The 20,386-nt window shown below is 38.7% G+C and overlaps 1 protein-coding gene and 1 long non-coding RNA gene across 2 annotated transcripts in view; one reads left to right on the top strand and one right to left on the bottom strand.

Moving 5' to 3' along the window:
• Positions 1–353: 353 nt before the first annotated feature.
• Positions 354–20,386, top strand: part of GALK2 (galactokinase 2) — a 49,174-nt gene continuing 29,141 nt past the window's right edge. The window contains exons 1-5 of the mRNA XM_057396943.1: positions 354–1,029; positions 3,502–3,590; positions 4,929–5,052; positions 9,850–9,940; positions 12,791–12,937. Coding sequence (XP_057252926.1) covers positions 722–1,029; positions 3,502–3,590; positions 4,929–5,052; positions 9,850–9,940; positions 12,791–12,937 — 759 coding nt within the window. The 5' untranslated portion in view covers positions 354–721. The remainder of the gene's footprint in view (positions 1,030–3,501; positions 3,591–4,928; positions 5,053–9,849; positions 9,941–12,790; positions 12,938–20,386) is intronic.
• The window catches only part of LOC130592636 (uncharacterized), a 114,889-nt gene continuing 104,352 nt past the window's right edge, over positions 9,850–20,386 (bottom strand). Inside the window, exon 4 of the long non-coding RNA XR_008970612.1 lies at positions 9,850–10,816. This is a non-coding gene — a long non-coding RNA (uncharacterized LOC130592636). The remainder of the gene's footprint in view (positions 10,817–20,386) is intronic.

Genomic DNA, 20,386 nt, shown 5'->3' with positions numbered 1-20,386 from the left:
GGGGAAAAACACCCGGCAGACAAGCTCTGCCTCTCCACAAACACGAGGCCCCTGGTTCTTGTACGTTCACAGTGTTTGTTGGGTGTTCAGATTGTGCTTTTGGTGGCCTTTTTATATTATTACAGGTTTTCTAATGGCGTGGGTTTTCTTTCGTCTTCCTGTGGCTACTAAGTTCTTTAAAAACCTGGTTTCTTCACCGTCAAACACACAAATCGGGAGAGGGTTTTACCTCAGAAAAACACATAAATCCACAGTGACATCTCAGTGTCACTATGTTTCTCTCAGTCCAAGCACTTAAAAGCTTCTTAAGTTGAATTCTAGAGGCTTTAACATAGCAAAATACAATGAGTGAGCATTTGGAAAGCTTAGTTCTTCAGAGTAACTGCAGCCATTAACCTTGAGGGGTGAAGAGGAGCTTCGAGACTGCTTGTTTGAGGGAGGCTGGAAGAACCACGCACCAGAAAGATAAGAAAACCAAGGGGGTGGATACCGCCGCAGGGGACTGCACTGTCAGTTCATTGCTTCCATTATTATCGTGGTTTTCTGGGGAACAGACGCTGGTCGAGCGAGCGGCACTGAGGGCGATGCCAACCCGGGGCGGCTACACCTGGCCCCGCGCATCGGCTTTGAAGTCTCGCTGTTGCCTGCTGAATTCTGACAGGATTAAAGGAAAAACCCTTCCCTTCACGTGTCGAAGCGGCTTTCGTGTCACGCCTGGGCCATGGTGGGCGAGGAGCTGAAGGCTGAGCGGCCCCACAGCGTGTGCGCTGCGGGGTGCCGGTGTGCCTGCCAGCCGGGCCTGGGGCTGAGCGCTTCACCCGTGCCCTGCCACCGGCGCCGGGGCGGGGAGGAGGCCGGGCTGCCAGCTCTGCCGCCCGGAAGGACGGTGTCTGCCTGTCCCGTGACCGGGGTCCAGCCGGAGGCACCGCATCGTGCCGCTGCCCGCCTCAGCCGGGAGCCGGCGTGGGGAGCCGCCATGGCTGCGGAGGCTCCCGCCACCCTGCCGGTTCAGCTGGTGGAGCAGCCCAGGTGGGTGGGTCGCTACCCCGCGACCCCGGCCCCGCAGCGAGAGGCCACGTCTGCAGGCGGGACGCGGAAGTCCGCGGGTTTATGCCCGGGCGGGCGGTGTGCAGGCGGGCAGGGGAGGTGGAAGGGCAGGTGGGACGGTCCGTGCCCGTGCTCCTGGTCTGAGGTGACGGGGTTTTGACCTGTGCTGTTTTGTTTCGCCTCCACACAAACGGGGTGACGCTTGCATTCTGTGTGGCTCCGGGAGCATCCCTTCCGCAGCCACATTGGCCCGGGCGGACTTCGGTTTCTCGGCCGGCCGGGTCCTTTCTCCCGCCCCTTCCCCAGGGAACACGGCTCCCCGCAGCCCCTCGCACAGTGCCCCCGGGGCGGCAGGAGGCACGATTCACTCGGCTTTCCTTCGAGCATCTGTTATTTTTCCACATTTTTGGGGATACCGATTATCTTCTCAACCTGTTGGCTGTAAAAGAAATGTCCATGCCATTCCCTGGAACACCGTAGGTCTGCTTCTGCGTTGATACGCCCACAGCACGTGCCAACGCATGCACTTTCGCCATGGAGCTGCACTGGGTGCGTGGAAGTAGGATGCACAGATGGTTCAAATGAACCTTTTTACCTGTGTTAACACTGGTGATTTTTCCATTTGTGTCACTTCAGTGTGATTGCACGGTGACAGTCGCGTGGCAAGGATGAGTCCGGTATTTCCAGACGTGGATGTGTGAAGTTGCGAAGGATGCCTGCCATTGCTTAACACTTCTGATAATGATCTTTGATGTAGGTGCTTAAAATGCAGCGTGCCAGTTGCAGCATCAAGGCCAAAGTCTGTAAATAGCCTTTCATCAGGCCTGCTTGTAAAACCCACATTCAAAAGAGATCAATCAGCACTTAGATAAACATGCCCCTATGACTGCACTGTTTGTTCTTGGTCTCTTGGTACCAACACCACTATAAAAATATCTGTGAAACAAGGAAGTGTTCTAAATACTGACACAAAAAGGAATAAAGTTAACACCTAAAATTCTGCCAACAGATTTCCCCCTTGGACTATAATAGTATTAATGTGATCTAGAAAAGAGATTGTACAATGAAATGGCAGAAACTGCTTCTGCTAATTGGAATAGGGATAAACCAGTCAATACTAGGGGGGATTATAAGAAGGGGAAATTATAAAGGGACCTAATGCAGCTTTGTTACTGGGCACCACAATGGAAAAGTACTGAAAGATCTGTTGGAAAAAAAAATCACAACAAATAATATTTTGTAGTTTTCCATCTAACCCACCCCCCAAAAATACCCATTCAGATATATGCAGTTGGACAATAACACAGCTTTTACAAAGAAGTACAACTAAATAATTGACTGTGAAATGTTGTAACATCTGTTTCTTGTTGCTGTTTACTTACACTTTGCATTAACTAGACTTCCAGTTCAAGTTTTAGACTAAACGTAGAAACCTTAGCACGGTTCCTGTTACTAGATTCTTGTTCATAGCCTAAAACCCAAAAAAATAAATTTAGTTGGCTACATGCTTGAAAGCCAACAGCGTTTGCCAGTGAAATGTTGTAAGTCCCATTCTAAAGATTATTTTTCTTGTATTCTTAGTGCTTTTTCATCATTTTAGTCTGCTGCTTACAGTAATGAAAGTTAATGGGTTAGTGCGCAACCTAAATTGCTTTAAGGTAGTTTTGAAGTGAATCGCTATCGAATTTCTTATGCTTCACAAAGATAATGGCTCAGTCTCTTCCAGGTCTTTGTTCATCCCTGTTCCTGCATGACACACTAAACCATCCCAACTTTGCCAACACAGGGTGGAAGCTAGATACCTTTACAGTCTTAGGAAATGCAGCAATATGCCGTGTTTTACTTTGCATTGGAACTTTTAGTTCACAGCATGTCCAGCACTTCCGAATGGAAAACCTGAAGAACTTTCTGGGAACTGCTGCTGTAAACCTGTAGAGTAAATACTAAGTAGCAGGGTTAATCTGAGGTTTGGAACTTTAGTTCTCTGTATACGCAGTTGTACAAAAACAGGGTAGTGTCTAATGTGGAAATTGATAAAAGTTAAAACTTAGAGGAAAATGAGTTTGCGCTGGCCTGGTACAGTCAGCTCTGACTCTGAAGGGAGTATTTGTGTGTGTGTGTGACAAATCCCAGTGCCACAGAGGAGCCACTGGTCCACACTGACAAATTCTTCCTCAATGGCTAACAGATTTACAGAGCTGAAGAGTTTTAAATAAGTCACCTTCCATCCTTTTCAAGTGAACATACATATTTCTTATTAATCTGAATATTCTAGTCTTCTTGGTCACAGTTAATGTAATCGAAGAGCAAAAATAAAGAGCTTAATGTAGCTCCTGATGTAACAGAAAACTGTGTATTTCAAAAAGTTAATTTGAATTTACTTTGAGAAACATTGAAACTTCCTGACTTTTATGCAAATACAGTCTTTCTAAATGTCTCTAATCCCTCTTTCAGATTGCAGAAGCTGAAGGAGATGTTTATATCAAAATTTGGATCAGCTCCCAAGTTTTATGTTCGTGCGCCAGGGCGAGTCAACTTAATAGGTAAAAGGGAAAAATTACTCTTATTTTATCTGCCATCATGGAAGTCTAGTAGTTAAAAACGTAGAATTCAAATATTATTAGGCTTAATTTTATAAGGTAAGATAAATGGAAAATAAAATACTTCACTGGCTTTTACTACACCTTGTTATGAGCAACTGCACACTCAAATATCAGTTTTGGAAAAAAAATTATAGACAGTAGTGACAGTTTTGAAAATTGAAGTGACTTCTTGCCAGCTGATGGTTGGATACCTTTTTTTTTTAAAGGCTTTGGAAATGTAACCTAAAGTAGTTGCTGAACAGGGCATCCACGAATGAACTTAGTACATTTTTTTTTTGTCCATTTAAGTTACCAAATATAACCAGCCACACAGCAATGCATATGATAAAGCATGGAATGATTCTATCATAATCTCTTCCTGACTCTTCTATAGAGATGTATCTACAGAACTTAGAATAGTTGGTTGTGATTCACTGGCAGACTAGAGAAACACAATTATTTTGTATTTAGGACTTGTATTTCTGTGGTAACCTTATTTTTGAGATTTCTCTATCCATGTTAGGACTGTGCTGTCCCTAGGGCTCAATTTCTTGTATACTCTTAAAGTAACCCTACGCATTTGGAGACATTTTAAGTAAAAGGATCCTGCAAAACAGAGTTTTAAAAATTAATTAGTCCATTGTGCAATTAATGATAATTTTTACCTTGGTGTTATGTGAACATACCATATAAGTAGACAGCATGTGCTAAGTGGGAATTATTCCCAAGAGGGAGGATGTTTACTACAATCCATGTGTGTTGTATGCACTTATATTAATGATTTTTTAAATATAAGTTTTTTGGATAAAGGTCTAGAAATTCAATGGGGGTGGGAAAAATTCAGCCACAAACCTTATCTAGTGACTGGGGAATCATCCACATGAGCAGAGATCACATGAGGAGTCATATGCTGCCTTTATCTCTTCCAGTCATCAGTTAAATGCAATTGATTTGACTGAATTTTTGTACTGTCACAACAGTGCACAAATAATGTGTCTGTTCTCTTTACGGGACAATAATTTATGTAGTGTTGTTTGAGGGTTTCATTTTTTATTAGCCAGTATTAAAACATGCAGATCTACAAACAGATGCAGTAGATAAAATCACTAAAGCAAGAACCAAAGTTTTGTGCAATACTATGAAATAGGGGAAATACACTCCAATAAATAATAAAGAGTTGAGCCTCTACTCAAAAATTGTCTCATACAGCAACCAACACCGAAGCTCTGGAGCAGCCTTGTTACTGCTATTCTAGGAAGAATTATTCCAAAATATTTTAATTGTCTGTTTCTTTGGTAGGAGAACATATAGACTACTGTGGTTATGCTGTGCTCCCTATGGCTATAGAACAAGATATACTGATTGCAGTAGAGCCTGTAAAAACTCAAGTTGTGCACCTGGCAAATACCAATTCTCTTTATTTGTAAGTAATTACTTTGTTTATTCACTAATCCTGATGGATCTTCTTATGCAATTGAGATCTGACAAGCTTCCATTGCAATATAGAGTTTAATTGTGTAAAATGAACAATACAAGCAGATGGAATCCCACTGACTCTATGCTGTGCATATTAGTTTAGAGCAATAGGTTTGCTAGTTTTGTCTCTCACCTGTTCAGATTTCTCTTGTGAGGCCTCTGATTTTTCAGTCTTTGTAAAAGTGCAATCCTGTCTTCCCTTCTTTTAGCTCATCTTTCTTGATGTAATTCCTATAACTGGCACCAGTTCAGTTTCTCTTGGAGAAGGGATTGAAATGTTCTGTAATCAATTAGGGCATATGCAAGCTAACACTCCCCTGCTCTGGAGAACCTGGGGCTGTATTTTCACAATACAACAGCTTTAGCAACAGTCCTGGCTAAAAACCTCTGTATTCCATCTTTTCCACTTCCTCCACAGCTGCTTGTTTGCAGAATTGTAGACTAATTTAGGTTGGAAGGGACCTTTGGAGATCCTTTGTAACTGTCTTGATCGCCTTCTGCTGGACTCCCTGCAGTTTGCCGTGTCTTTCTTGTATTGGGAAACTCCAAAACTGGATGCAGTATTCCAGCTATGGTCTCACAAGTGCAGAACATAGGGAAATAATCCCACCATTCTTTTCAACTTCAGCCGCATTCTTCTGCCTCCTTCCTTGTAACAGACTGGTATTTGTGTAGTTGCATGGCAGTTCTGATGAGTTCACTCATCCACATGAACTTTTGTGGGCATTTTACAAAAATCAGAATCAGCATAAACATAGTTGAAGCTATTTTTCTTAAGCCAACTATTTGAGCATGTATTCCTGCTTAAAGCTCAATTTGTTATAAGAACATGTTCTGAGCTGCTGCCTGTGGCTAAGGCAGCTGAATTTTTACTTCTGTGATAAGTATAAATACTCAAATATTTTTCAATTACTTTGTGGTGTATGTTTTCCCATTATAGCTGGGCTGACTTCAGAGTTTGTCACTGCAAAAAGGCTTGCTTCTTTTACCCGTGGTCTCCCTTTCCCTGCTTCTAACACTGATTCACCCTTTGCCTTTTACCACATGTAGTACTTGTTTGATCTTACAGTAAAGTGCACTATTCACACTGTTTTTTTTTTTGCCTGGTTAATTTCGTGTCATTTTAATGAATTGAATTGCCATGCACTCAGCACTAAAGCTGACTTAGGGTAAACAGTGGGAACATGCAGTGGTGAAATCGGGGAAAGGAATTGTAAGATGTGAGTGGGACCTTCCCCTTTCTTCAATAGCAGCTTCTCAACAGGCTTAAGCTGTATTGCAAAACCATTCTGCAAGAACAGTTCCAGAATTATAATAGCTTTGATTAGGAAAGGTTGTCATAATGGATACTAAATAAAGCAGTAACCAAAAGGTGAACATTTTTAGTTGAACTTTGAGCTCTGGCACACTACATTGCAATTGAAATGGCATTCTCCTAAGGTACATAGTTCATACTAGATCTAGAATTACAGCCTTTGAATTCAGGCTGCAGGCGTAGTCACTGTATTTTTGTATCTGCCCTTGTTTTCAGTTTGAAATCATATGTTTTAAACCATAAACCAAGCAGAGGTCTCAGAATACAGCATTAAGCATTTCTGTTTTGTTGAGACACTATTGCTTAAAAACAAAGCTGAAACATTCCCATAATTTCATAACAAAGAATATTTTTCAACACTTTGAATGCTACACCACATAACAATACTGTTGACAGTGTGTCTTCTTTCCGATCATGTTGCACTGGTAGATTTATGCTTGTGGTGAATGCATATATATAAGCCTTTGGTGAACAAGAACTATAAGCCTCCACAGAATCACTATTTCTTATTTCATTCATGTTTTGTGAACTGGTAAAATGTTTAACAGTTCTGTAGCCTTCTTCCACCTCAATAGTTTATATTAACTTTTACAAAAACCAGGACAGAGAACAGGTTGCAAGGAAAAGCACCCATGTGTTTTTCATGATAAATCACCCCAACTGATCAGATGCCTTTTATGTTATTTGGGCTAAAATGGTATTCAGAAGTTAGTCTTTTGAAGTTCCTGATACCTCTCCTTCACATGACATTTCTGTAATTGAGAAATACTTGTACAGAGAATATCAGACATGATACTTCTCAAAATACCTTCAGAAATACCAGAGGCTGGTAATGACCAATCAGTTTCCATCTTGTGGCAAAATAGGAAAATCTTTTTTTAAAAACCTCAGATTTATTTTATTTTTCCCCAGAGGACTTGAGCAGAGAAACCAAGTTGGAAAGACAATGAGGTTCTGTGAGAAAGAACCAAACTGTTCTCTCAAAAATAAGGATTGATTAACTATTCAAGCAGTGAATACCACCTCAGCCAGGTGGTTTTTCTTACACTACTCAAAAAACGAATCTAATCATGGAGAATTGGAATGCTTACACCTAGCCTTAAAACAGGGGCAAGCTTTCCCAAGAATCCTTTAGAACAGTAAGGCTGGAACAGACAATATCTGAGATTTTTACTTTATGGATATGTTTTCCACAATTTTTTATTTTAGTATGAAGTCCTGAGAGCAAACTATCTACTTTCCAGTGGGAGGATTGAAGGCAAGCCTGAACATTTACAGATTAAGCATAAAGATCTGGGGATCTTGACAGTTCCACAGTCTGTGTTTGTGTGAATGATGTCCATATGAAACATGCCAAAATCAAAGGCAATTTTTCTTTGATGTTCTACCAGAAGATTGCAGATATGAGCAAATTGCATTTTAAGAAGTCATTATTTTATCTTGAGAACCAGCAAATACAATCGTAGTATACGTCCTCTTGTTTATTGCGGTTTTAGTTTGTCTGATCATACAAAAAGAATGACAAAGATAATATATTTTAGAACTTTCCTGGGGGAAAGGGGACTTCAAATTTGATTTGTATTAAGCACTTTTATGTATTGATTTCCATCAACCTTCCTTTTTTAAATAATATAGAATTGTTGAAGAAAACAGTTGTAAGCAAACGTAGGGTTTTTAAAATCTTTGTTACTTTTGACAAGTATTTTACAAGTACTTCCATGGGGTTTTGTTAATATTATATTTAAAAGCCATAAGCAAAATGTTGGTTTATTCTCTGGGATATTGTTCTAAATACACATGAATTTCCAATAGGTAGAATTTACAGCTATTCTCAAAACTTTCCTTGTACTGTAATCTCAAAACTCCCTTTCATATCTTTTGTGTTACTCTAAAAACCCCAGTAATGCCTGACACCAACTTTGCACAATTCTTTGATGCTGCATTGCTGATAAAATCTTGTAAGTGACATTATTTTGAACAGTTCAGATTGAAAGACAGCAATCTCTGCTATTTCTGCACAATATTGAATGTTGAAATTGAATGTATAACTGACAGAATGGTCATACTGAGTTGATACTTAGAGTGTATGATCTGTCACATAACACTGAGCTAGGAATACGTTATAGACTGGTAGTACAAGCGGAGTAACTCACTACAGCATAGCTAGCATTAGATCATAGGAAGAGGATGCAGGATTGTGGGGCTGTTTTTACAATGGTTGTTAGGTTTGGGGGTTGCATAACACAAAAATTTCAGCCTTTAATTGCACCAGAATAAAGTGAAGTTTTCACCCATAATTTGAAGACAATTATATTATTGTGAAGTTGCTTTATATATTATAATAAATAACTATTTCTTCATACCAATAAAAACATCCCACTAGTATTCATTATAGGTATTGACTTGCAATATTGCTTTGGATAAACATAAACCCACCACATTATTTACAGATATAGACTGGGACTAGCCAAAACCCTAAAAATTCCATCCTCTTACAAGTTGTAGACCGCCTAATTTCTTGAAAGTTTTTTATTCCCATTACACCTAAATATTCCCAGGGAATTCACCTGCCTCTGTTCATGCTGTTTGGCAGACCTTGCCTTGTAAAGCACAGCTTAGCCTGTAATTCTTAAATATTTTTTGTTAGCTTTTCTTGACTTTCTCAGTGCCTCTCCTCTTTGTGTGTTGAGCATCTGCTATAATGACATCAGGCAGATACAGTTATTGGGCATTCAACTATATAGACTTCTGAACAATCTACACTTCTTGGTGATGAACTCTTCAGAGGCCACTGTGCATCACTCCATTTTGGCAGCACCTGTCTTACCATTAGCTTTGTTAGAAACACTCAGGCTTACCATTTTCGTAGTTTTGAAATGAAGATGGAGTAGAAAGAACACTATCAGAATTATCCTGAAAGAAGTAAACTATTTTAAACTAAATTATTTTATCATGTAACATAAATAATACAATTTTGCAGCATTAGGCCTGTTCTAGCGAAGTGCCATTCAGAGCAAAGTAATAAAGATGAATTCCTGAGCAGGGATTACCAGAGAGCCTGAAGTGTATTTATCTCTTTCTAGGTCTGACAAATAGGATTATTTAGATACTCACTTCTCTTAAGGGATCAAGAGAACATACACACATGATGGAAAGCATGCTGCCTTAATTAAGGTTGCCAAAGGTAGCTTTCTTTCTGAATTTATTTAATTTTGCTTAATAGCTTAAGCAAAAAATTCTTATGCTTCCATCTAAGATATCCTTACTGATTTGATTCATAAAGATCTGTAAAAAACCCTTGAAAAACATGGCACAGAAAAAATGCACATCGGAATGCTTTTGTTCATCAGCAGGTGGCAGTAATAAGCCATGTTTTTTAAACTAAATTTACTGACAAGTTAAAGCCTCAAGGTTTTTCTGTTTTTGCAGGGATTTCAGTACTAGTGTTAATAACATTCAGATTAACAAAACCAAACCTCAGTGGCATAACTACTTCCTGTGTGGACTGAAGGGTATTCAGGTAAGCCAAATCCATTTCACTTATGAAATTATGTGGAAGTAAAATACAACAAGCCTACCTATTCACCTTCAAAGTACTTCCCTGCATTCTATAGCTTTTCTTGACATACAGTTAAGTATTTTAATGTTAACATTTGAAGGGGAACTATGAGTGGCTTTGTATTACAATATCTGCAGAGCACTATTTTTATTACATAAATTGCAATAACAATTATTTAGTACAGTCATTACCAAACTCATTATCAAGATGGTATTTTTGTAGTTTGAAGTTAAAAAGGATGCTTTCCAATTGAATCATTTAACTAGAATTTGTATTCAAAAAGGTTTGGGGGCTTAGTCTGTCCGGATACAAAGATCCTGTTTTAGTCTTTTTCTTCCTATGGAAGCATTTTAAAAAGCATAAATCTCCATTAATTTTGGAAATCTACAACTTGGGCACAACAACAGAGTGAAGGTGGTTCATACAGTAGGCAAAAGAAAGTGTAAAAAGTAGGTAAACAGCATAGAGAAGAAATATTCCAGTAAGAATCATTACTCATCCAGCATTTCAGTGTGTGGAATTTGAATGGGATTTTCAAAATTTCCTGAGTTAAGAGTGCAGCTATGCAGGAAACAGCACACTTACGGTAAGGGCAGGAACACTGAACAGACATTTTCCTGAGCTTTATCTTCTCCTTTATGAGCTAGCCTGTCTCCAGACTGACTTGAAAACTGAATGGCTTGTGAAAACCAAGTGCTGATGTTGCTGTTGTCCTGGGAGGCAGCCTGAACTCAATTGAGGCTTCCTATAAATCTCACCTGCTGTTTGCAGGTGATTCATGGCTCTTTGAGGAAAAATATGATGACTTCTGAGCTCCATGGCAATCCAGTGATTTTTCTGGAAGGGCAGTTGGGATAAACAGTGTGGGCTAGGTCAGGAACAGGTCACCACAGCCAGCCAAAATTGTGGGTAAATGTGCTTTTTAAAGCACATGAAGCTTGCCTGAGGATAGGCCATCTAGGTCACCTCACAGGGTGATACCACAGATAAGGACTGCAGGCAACCAACAAAGCCTGCCTCAAACCTGCCACAGGAGTCTTCAAAATACAATATGTGGAACAATCAGTGCCACAAATCACTTTATTACAATCCACAGTTCCTAAAGAGACCATCATCCATGTGTTTAGACCCCAGTAAATTACTTAGGTTTGCAGTAACATAAGTATTTTCAATTTTGTATTGCTCAGTAACACAGGCATTTAAATTGCATTGACTGTAGAGATATAGATTAGGTCTCTTTACAGTATATCCTTTCTTACATTAAGGCTAGCATGACCAATTGACTTTATTTATTTTGCAGTCTGCTACTGAGATTTGTTTCCTAAGGACAAGCTTTCATACTTGAAGGTTAATTTGCAGAGCAGGTTTGCAGACTCTAGCACTGGCAGAAAAGCAGCATAAATGTTACAGACTTAAGAAACACTGAAATACAAGTACTCAGAGGGTCCAGCGGGATAATCTGTTTATATTAAGTTGAACATGCTATCCTTTTGGGACAGAACTATTGCAGAAGTTGGCAAAGTCCATTTTCATTTTTGAAACTGAAGTACGTTTTCTATTTAAACATTGCGTGATAAGCTTGCAAGCCTGATTCACATTCAAGACGATCCAGAAACTGTGGATCAGTTTCTGGTTACTCAAGCATTTTCTGTTTTTGAACAAGCCTGTCTAGTGTTCTTCATGAAGGGGCATGGGCAGCAATAGTATTTTAGGTATGAATTCCCTTATACTTGGAGAAACGGAAATTTAAAATAATTCTAAATGATGGCAAAAGACTTTAAAGGAGGCTCTTTGTGTTTGCTGATCTCTACCATTGGTATTTACAGTTGAAGCTTTTCAGGGAAAGTAGTAGGAATTTTTTGGAAGGCAGGCATTTCTTTATGGAAGTACTGCTGACTTTTATGATTATTCACATTGCACATAGTTTATTGACATACAAATCTGTATCAGAATGTAGCTATTCATATACCCCCCATATACATTCAATGAGTTTCTAATAAGTACTGCATGTTTATTTCAAACTAACAACAGAGAGAAATTTATATTAAAGTGATTCTAAATACAAGGACAGAGCAACAAAAGAGTAATTAAAAGAGTATGTACACTAGGATTTATGACTTCAGATTAAATGTGTAATCTTTGATATCCATTATTATGTAAAAATATTTTCAACTTTATTCTAAAAATAGCACAACAGAGACCACTGCTGCTGGTAGGTATGTCTTTGTGCTTCCTAAGGCATAGTGTCCTTCAAGTACCATTGTGGTTTTCTCATTGTCAGTCCTGTGGGTGCTTCATGAGATCAGAGGATCTGGATTTCAGTACAGCTGCATAGCTACTAGTTCCTCATCACTGTGATACGGCTCCCTGATACCACTAAGTGAAGCATAAAGTGGCCCTTCAGCTCTTTAGGATGCCTTAAGTGAAGAGCTGTGGAGAACAGGACAAAAGTAGGGTAAAAAGTGATTGGTAACCTCAGGTACTGTCACCATGGCAGTTTAGAGCAGAGCCCACCCACAAAGCTTCGTAAATTCTTGGGCGTTTAGCCCATACTGAATTCTGCTTGGGGTACAGTTCTGTTAGCTCATATATGTTTGTGTACAGGAATTGCAGACATATATTTGGCAAAGCCCTATCACTGGGTTTGCTCTTAAGGAATAGAATGAAAATTTTGCTTTATTTTGCTTATACCAGAAGCAGGTCCTTGGTTCCAGCAGCTCAGCTGAACGATTCTCTTTCTAAGTATCAGATAATTGCAAGCCTGAGCCTGTCTGTTCTTGAAACTGAGATTGTTTATTTTTTCATTGTTAGGAACATTTTGGTCTTAATAACCCAACTGGAATGAATTGTCTGCTAGATGGAACCATCCCTCCAAGTTCTGGTCTCTCTAGCTCCAGTGCTTTGGTGTGCTGTGCAGGACTCGTGACACTAAGAGCTAATGGAAAAACCCTCTCTAAGGTAATTTACTGTAAAACACGAGAGTGTCAGCAGTAAAATTCTACTTTAAATATTGTTAATGCCTGTAAACATTAAAAACACGATACAATTGTTTTTGCAAAGAGTTGTTGGATATAAACTTAAGATATTGCACAATTGAGCAAACATCTTTGGCTAAATTTTGGCAGGATTTGAATTTGGCAAGAAAACAGGCTTACATTAAAGCTGAAAAAAGGAGCATTATTGTAAGCCTGTATTTTGGCCAACCATCAGGTCCATGCCTAGACCAGATGTGCTATCTTGCAGGCCAGGACTGAGGATATATGTGCTGAAGCATGTGGACCACACCCCCGAGGCCTTTACCCTCTCCCTGAATGACTTTTCATGGCTTTAACAGCAGAGCATCTGCTGGAGGCCTGTGGAGCAATTTCTTGATAAATTATATAATCAGCACAAAGTAGAGTTAAAATTCTTCCATCTGACTCTCCTTATTCTCTTCACTTTTTGTTGTGTTTTTTTTTTTTTTCTGGATGAACATATTTACAATCCAAAATGTATTCCTCACTTTTTTAAACAAACATTAGTCTAAACACAGACCCCAAGTATGTGACCTGTTAGCAGTACAACTGTGAGGAGAATTTGGCTTGTGTAATACAAATTTCTGGAGGAGTCATGGTCCTTGAAGGTGCCACATGGGAGTGAAGTTCTCTCCAGTAAAAATATCTGGTTAAGTGAAACTAGGATCTTAAATTAGAACACTGTCAGGAAGAGAAAAGAACAGATCTAAATAGGACTGTTACACATACTTGTGCCTATTGTTTAAGGCAGACATTCCCCAGTTGTGGTAGAAGGCCAACTTAAAGTGGTACATGATGATGGCAGCTGTTAACTGGGCTTGTATACAAGCACTTATCTGAGCAATGAGGTAAACAGATCCACACAGAAAGTTTTTGCTGATCAGTTTGTGACTTGCTTCTCTATGTAGCTGCAGCAATCCGCTCATGAGTAAGTGCTCCATCTCACATTGTGCAGCTCACAGTGCTTGCTTCAGGAAGTTACCAAGCAGGGTTAAGACAGAAGGAAGCAGGGCTGGTGAGGCAGGGCACCATTTTTATGTAGGGGGATGTGGCTACAGTCACCGTCACACTGCTTTGTGTTGGTGTGGTACGTGATCACAAGGTAAGTAAGGGATTGGACACTTAACAGAGGCTCTAGTTTGTGAGGTGAGACATATAGTGCAATGGTAGATTAAAACATGGAGTGGAGGATCCCACTTTGATGAATGAGGCTTTGCAGTAAGATGGTTGGAAGTGACAGATGTGCTTTTTTGTACATGTGTACCTGGCCTGGCAAGAAGTGTCTGGTTCTGCACGGATGATCTTACCACAGGTCACCACCATCTCTGATGGTGGTAACCAAATGAGCTAAGCTTGAGAACTACTGATCCAAATCACTGGAGTGCATGTGATCAGAAACTGGGTATCTGCAAGATACTTAAAACTGATAGAGGTCAGAAAGCCCAAATTTTACTAGATAGTAGAAATCTGTATTTGGAAAACCATAAGCCAGGTTTTCATTATTCCAAGAAGTGCTGCACAGCTTTCTTCAGAGAATAAGTGATACAGCATGTATCTTGAGCTGAATATACACATGGCTTGGGAGTGCTGGCCAGCATTATGCCAGACCTGTTTAAAGAAAGGTGCAAAACTCCTTTTGGCATTTTCATAGAAACTTGTGGAGGAACAGAAGGAAGACAGAGACTCCACTGAATGTCTTTCCTTCTCATGTGTCCTGTTCAATCAGCCCAAAATCTCTTTTGCTTGCTGGTTGAAATGTGCTGAAAGTTAATCTTGTGTCTCAAATATACCCGGACAAATACAAGAGACACAGTTGTACATTTGTGTCAGGAAATCCTGCTGTCTGCAGCCAAATATTTTGCACTTGTGAAAAAAAAAAGAGCAATTAATGTACAGATGAGAATTTCCAATAGCCAATGCAGGAGCTGGTAAGAACACACCCGAGGATTTGTGTGCTTGCATAGATGGAGAGACCTGTTCGCGGTAGTTAAGACAAAGAATGACAGCTCCGAAGAGCAATTACTTTTGTCCAGGCTCTTAAATTTCCCCAAATCTTACAGGACAGTAAAACCAAGTTCAGTGTTCTTGGCTAATTTATGATTTAGCATTAGAGACCTCTTACATCTAGCTAAATCCAGATTCTCTGTTGCACTGAATTTATGCTTAGCCTTGCAGAACTGCCTCGGATAAGGCAGTGCTAGTCTGAGTATAAATTAGAACAATCTAGGCATGTGAGGCCTCAGAAGTATAAAACGTGCTCTGGCCACTTCTTTGCAGCTCCTAATGCATCCTGTGCTGGTGTCAAATGGTATCTGTGCAGGATCCAGTAATGCTGGCCGTGTATCAGCTGGGAGCTCCCGCATGGCAGGGGAATTCTTAGCTGACTAGAAATAGGGACTTTCCAGATCCTTTCTACTAGAAAGCAAATCAGGACCTTGCATTTTTAGGGCTCTGAATATTTATGTGTTTATTCTTAAGAAAGAAATACCGCTTTACGTCACCCCTCTGCCTTTTTTCTTCCCGAAATGTTTTAGTGTTGCAAAAACTGTACATGGTGGTATTTATAAGTAACAATATTTGGTCATAGTGGCAATTTTATGAGAAAAGAGATGAGATGCCCCTCATTAGTCTGATGGACTTTGCAAAATCTTAATGTGATGGTTTGTAGCAGCAAGACACAAACTTTTGGCTCTGGAATCAAATTTGGCTGAATTGTAGGGCTTCTGTAGCCAAAGTTATGAAAAAATGACCTTTCACTGAATAGAACATTTATCTGTTTTGTTTCTGTGAAACTATTTTTATGAGAATATTTTAGTTATATGCTCTTTTTCCTGATAAATGTAAGTTTAAAATAGTAGCTGTAGAGTACAAGTTTCTGAAATTCAGAGCTTTTATGAGATAACACTTCCAGTGTGAAGTTCGGGCCTATGAGATTAAGAGCCAAAACCAATAAAAATGAACAATATTGTAAAAGGATAGCTAGAATTTCTTGGTGGCTTACTTTAAAAATAGTATCTTTTTTGATGTTGAAAACAAAATCAGGAAAAAAACTGTGCTCTCACTAATTGCTGTGTGCAGCAGCCTGCAATGGGGCATTGTTTCAGTGTGCATACAGTCTTTTTTTCTGAAAACCCATCACACACATACACAATAGTTTAGGGAAAATACCAGTCCAAGACAATTCAGCCAGATGTGCAGTGCTAACTAGTTGCAGCAGTGCAATAGCATTCAAGTAACAAGATGGAAAATTTAGAATGCAGTCTTTAAAAAGAATCCATTTTTCTCCTCCAGAGTGGATGCCAGTCTAACACTGTGTTGGCACCACTCAAAGAACAGCAATGCTGAGTATTAGCTTTTGATTTTAAAATGATTTTTTATTTTGCTGTTACAAAATCAGTCTTTTGTAGAACTTTTCATCAGGAGAAGATACATTTTGTAAAGGAAATATAATAATGTTCTAAATTGTCCCAGCTTTGTGTTTCATGGTAGGAATTAATGAGTACAGAAAATCACTTAGTACTTTTGAATAACTAGATTTACTTGAAAGATGTGATGATAGTGTTGCTGTCCAAATGTTAAATCTTGTGGTACTAAGTTATCTCCAGCCACCCTAACTTTTTTTTCTGTTGCTCAAAGGCAACTGTGCACACACTGGGAAAAATAGATCAAAGGCTAATAAGGTTTATTTAATTTAATGTGAATAGGAAGTTGAATTATATTTGGCTCTATCTAGACTAAGAAAAATCTTAGGCAGAATGATAAAGGAGCCAAATCTAATCTGTAATGGCAGAGTGTCCATTGGCTTCAATTTTCTCAGAATATGGCTCAAATGAATTTGAGTGTGAGATTTGGAACTAGATGATCTTAAGGTCCTTTCCAACTCTAACTATTCTGTGATTCTATGATTTAAACATTTAAACAGTTACGGTACCTGGTAATGTCACTGATTTCAGTGGGAGAACAGATAGGCTAACTGGGGCCCTTTCAGCTGAAGCCTGTATATAATAAGGAAAGAACTTTAATTGAATACTTTACCATTTTCTAATAATTTTTCTGCTGTGTAGTAGGACTTTAATATCTAGCTCTCCGGCAAGAAAATCTGTGAGTATTCATAATGATAGTATGACATTGAAATTAACAGTGCATGCTGGTAATGCAAGTTAGGATTGTTTTATAATATTGCTGCATCAAAAATGTTTGATAGATGCATGCTCAGGTTATGTATGTGCGAAACTCAAACTGCTTACACAAAAATTGGTACATAGATACTGTACGTTAAAGTACTGTTAATATTGAGAAATGTTAAAGTTCCTTTCTCCCTGTGGAATTAAAACCCAGGGGGTTTTAACTTGGTAAATTTGACTCTGTGTGTTTGTAATCAAGAAGAAACAGAGTACTTTGGAGCAGTGGTAATCAAAGACCATAATCTCTCATCAACCAAATTGATAACCTTCTATTTGAACATGTTAGAGGGCAGACAAAGTCAGGCTAAGATTGCTGTGCTTATGAGGACATCCAGATACTATCTGACAAATATTTTCCCATTTTGGAAAAAAGTAAGCATAATTACCTTGCAAAACATATATGAAGTTCAGCTAATTGGGATTTTGTATGCAAACTGGAAGCAGATGGCAACTTCCAGCAGTCTATTCCTAGTCAAGACCAGATATTAAAAATAAGGACATTCCTGGTGGTAAAAAATAACCTCAAAATTTGGGCATCATTTTATACTTTAATAAATAAAACACAGTGCCTTATAGTTCAGAAGTTATTTTTGCATGTCTATACATATGTATAAAATGTGCACAGATTGAAAAAAAAAATTACCATCTAACTAGACTCTAAATATTCCCTAAGTGATGGAGAATGTTTTCTTCTGAATGTCAAATGCACATCCTTATCTATAAATGTTTCTTCCCTGTGTGCTGTGAACCAAACCCTGTAGAATTTCGTAGAAAATCTACACTAAATTTGCCATAAAATGACCAACATTATTTGTTGTAAAGGGAAACAGTAGACTGAACCTGACTTTTTAGACTAAACTGGCCAGAATGTTCATGAATGTGCACTGGGAACCATTACTGTGTTGCTGTAGAGTGAACGTATGCATAGGACTTACGGCTCAGTAGATATTTAACTACTCCAGTTACTTAAATTTGCATACTGAAGAGACTTTTGGAGCACTGAAAATGACAGTCTAAAATTAGTTTGTATTTACAAATATGTTTTCTTCATGGAGCTTCCCTTCACAAACAGCAAAACTTAAAACAGGAAGAAAATTGTGTTGTTTTTTGTATTTTAAAGATTAGCTCCCACTACTTCTGCATTATTCCATACAGAAAATATAGCATGTTTAACTTGGGCCCAGATGAGCTTACATAAAACCACCAAGGGCGATGTAATTTAATACTATCATTTTATAGAGAAGGTTGCTTTATTTTGGCTGCTGTCATTACAGATTTGTATATATCAAGTTACTGGGTAATGCAGGGTGAACTGTTCCAAAAAAGTACTAAGCAACACTAATTCTGTTTTACTAACAGATATTTGCCTGTCTCCTACTCACTAATTGTCTTACTCTTTTAAGGGGTTTAATCTTACACAAGTTTACTTCTTTAAAGGTCTGTGTGAGATTGAAAGGGATTGATCACTGGGACAGAATATATTGACAGTGACAGTTATATAGGGACAAATTCTGTCACAGTTTACATACTGTCCAGACCCATTGCAGGAGTGAAAATCAGAACAGTTGGCCCTTGGCCTCTTAGTGAGCAAGGGGACTATTAAAGGTGAAACTCCTTTATCTGTTCTCACTCAGATAAATCTTCAGGTTTACATTTTTAGGATTTTTTTTTGTAAGTAACTGATCATCTGTTCACTGTCATTATTCCTCAGATACCTAAATACCTTTGTACATTTAGGCCTTCATATTCATTTTCAATACCATTAAACAGAGAGAAACTGAAATAAATGATGGGGCAACAGAGAATCAGACCTGTATTGGGCGGTTCATAATTTATCATGCTGCTGAAGTATTAGGGTATAGATGGCCAATTTAACAGAATCCTGGATTGTGCCTGGAAACAGTCAGAAAAATATTCTTTTATCAGTTCTTCAACATTTTTGGAAGGCCAAAAATACTTGGTTGAAAATCACAGCCTGAATTTTAGACATTTCATATTGAAGCATAAACAAGCAGAAAAACAATACATACTAGTGAAAAGTATCAATTTTCTGAAAACCCACTTTTTCCATTAAAAATCCCAAACAAGGTAACTTGATGCAGAGCTATTGATGAGTTCATATTACAAGAAATCTCTCCATCTAGAATAACTACACATAAGGCAACTAATAATAAAACATCACAACCCTTCTTTGTCAGACTAAATTGTATCTCCACTAATATGATTTCCCAGATTAGACTTTCTGCATGCTGGATAGGAAATCTTGTGGCTCAAAGATAAAACAGATTTAAGTGGTAGTAATTTCTTTCTTTGTAACCCAAGATTGACTTGCTCCTTATCAGGAAGAACCTTAAATTGCTTCAAACAAAAAGCAGAGGTAGTTAGTAGAGCTCTTAGATCAAAGGCTAGCCTAGGTCTGCACATGGGGGCCTGTTCCCTGGTAGAAAAACTGGTAGGTGCTGCCTCCTGCAATAGGGTACATTCAGAATCAAACTTCTGACAAGGAGCAGTCTGAAAACAAAACCATTTTGTACATTGCTTCAGATTTTTCCAAATGCTCCAACTAAAATTACCTAAACCTGAGAGTTCTGTTTTGAAATTTTGAGAGACAGCAGCTTCCTTAATCAATTACTTCACATAAATTTCTTAATGCTTCATTGCTTATAGGGCATGTGAGTGAATTGTATGCACTGAGATTTTACTCCTAATGTTGATGCTTTGTATTGTTTTCATTACAGATACTCTCACATTTAATGTGTTGCATCTTCTCTTGCTGGATAAACAACAAAAAGCCCTAATCATGCAACTTACTGATACTGAACATGTCCCAGTGAAGCACAGCCAACCTGGCCTGTGTACTTGCCAACAGCTATAAAAGTACTGTTTGCATTTGTATGTATCATATTGGGTATGGCATTCAAGAGCTGCAATATTTAGTATTTCTTGACAGATCACCAGAGAGACATCAAGGTTTAACTCACCTACCAGCTACTACTGCTGTCATGTTAAGCTTGTCCCTCTCCCATGTTCAGAGGCTGAACTGATTAATTGTACAAAATAGCTCAGGGTATTGCTAGATTAGGTTTAGATACTTAACTTTCCATCCCAGCTTCTCTGCTTACTATTGCTTATGTTTGCAGACCTCACTACAGTCAGCAGAAAGGAACAGTTTGTTTTAGCCATGCCACTGCAAAGCAGGTTTAAACAAA

The sequence above is a fragment of the Pezoporus wallicus genome, unplaced genomic scaffold (assembly GCF_028554395.1).
Source record: "Pezoporus wallicus isolate ANWC-B61680 ecotype Strahan unplaced genomic scaffold, APGP_CSIRO_Pwel_v1 contig_3952, whole genome shotgun sequence".
NCBI lineage: Eukaryota > Metazoa > Chordata > Aves > Psittaciformes > Psittacidae > Pezoporus > Pezoporus wallicus.
This window is presented reverse-complemented; position numbering and strand designations above follow the sequence as displayed.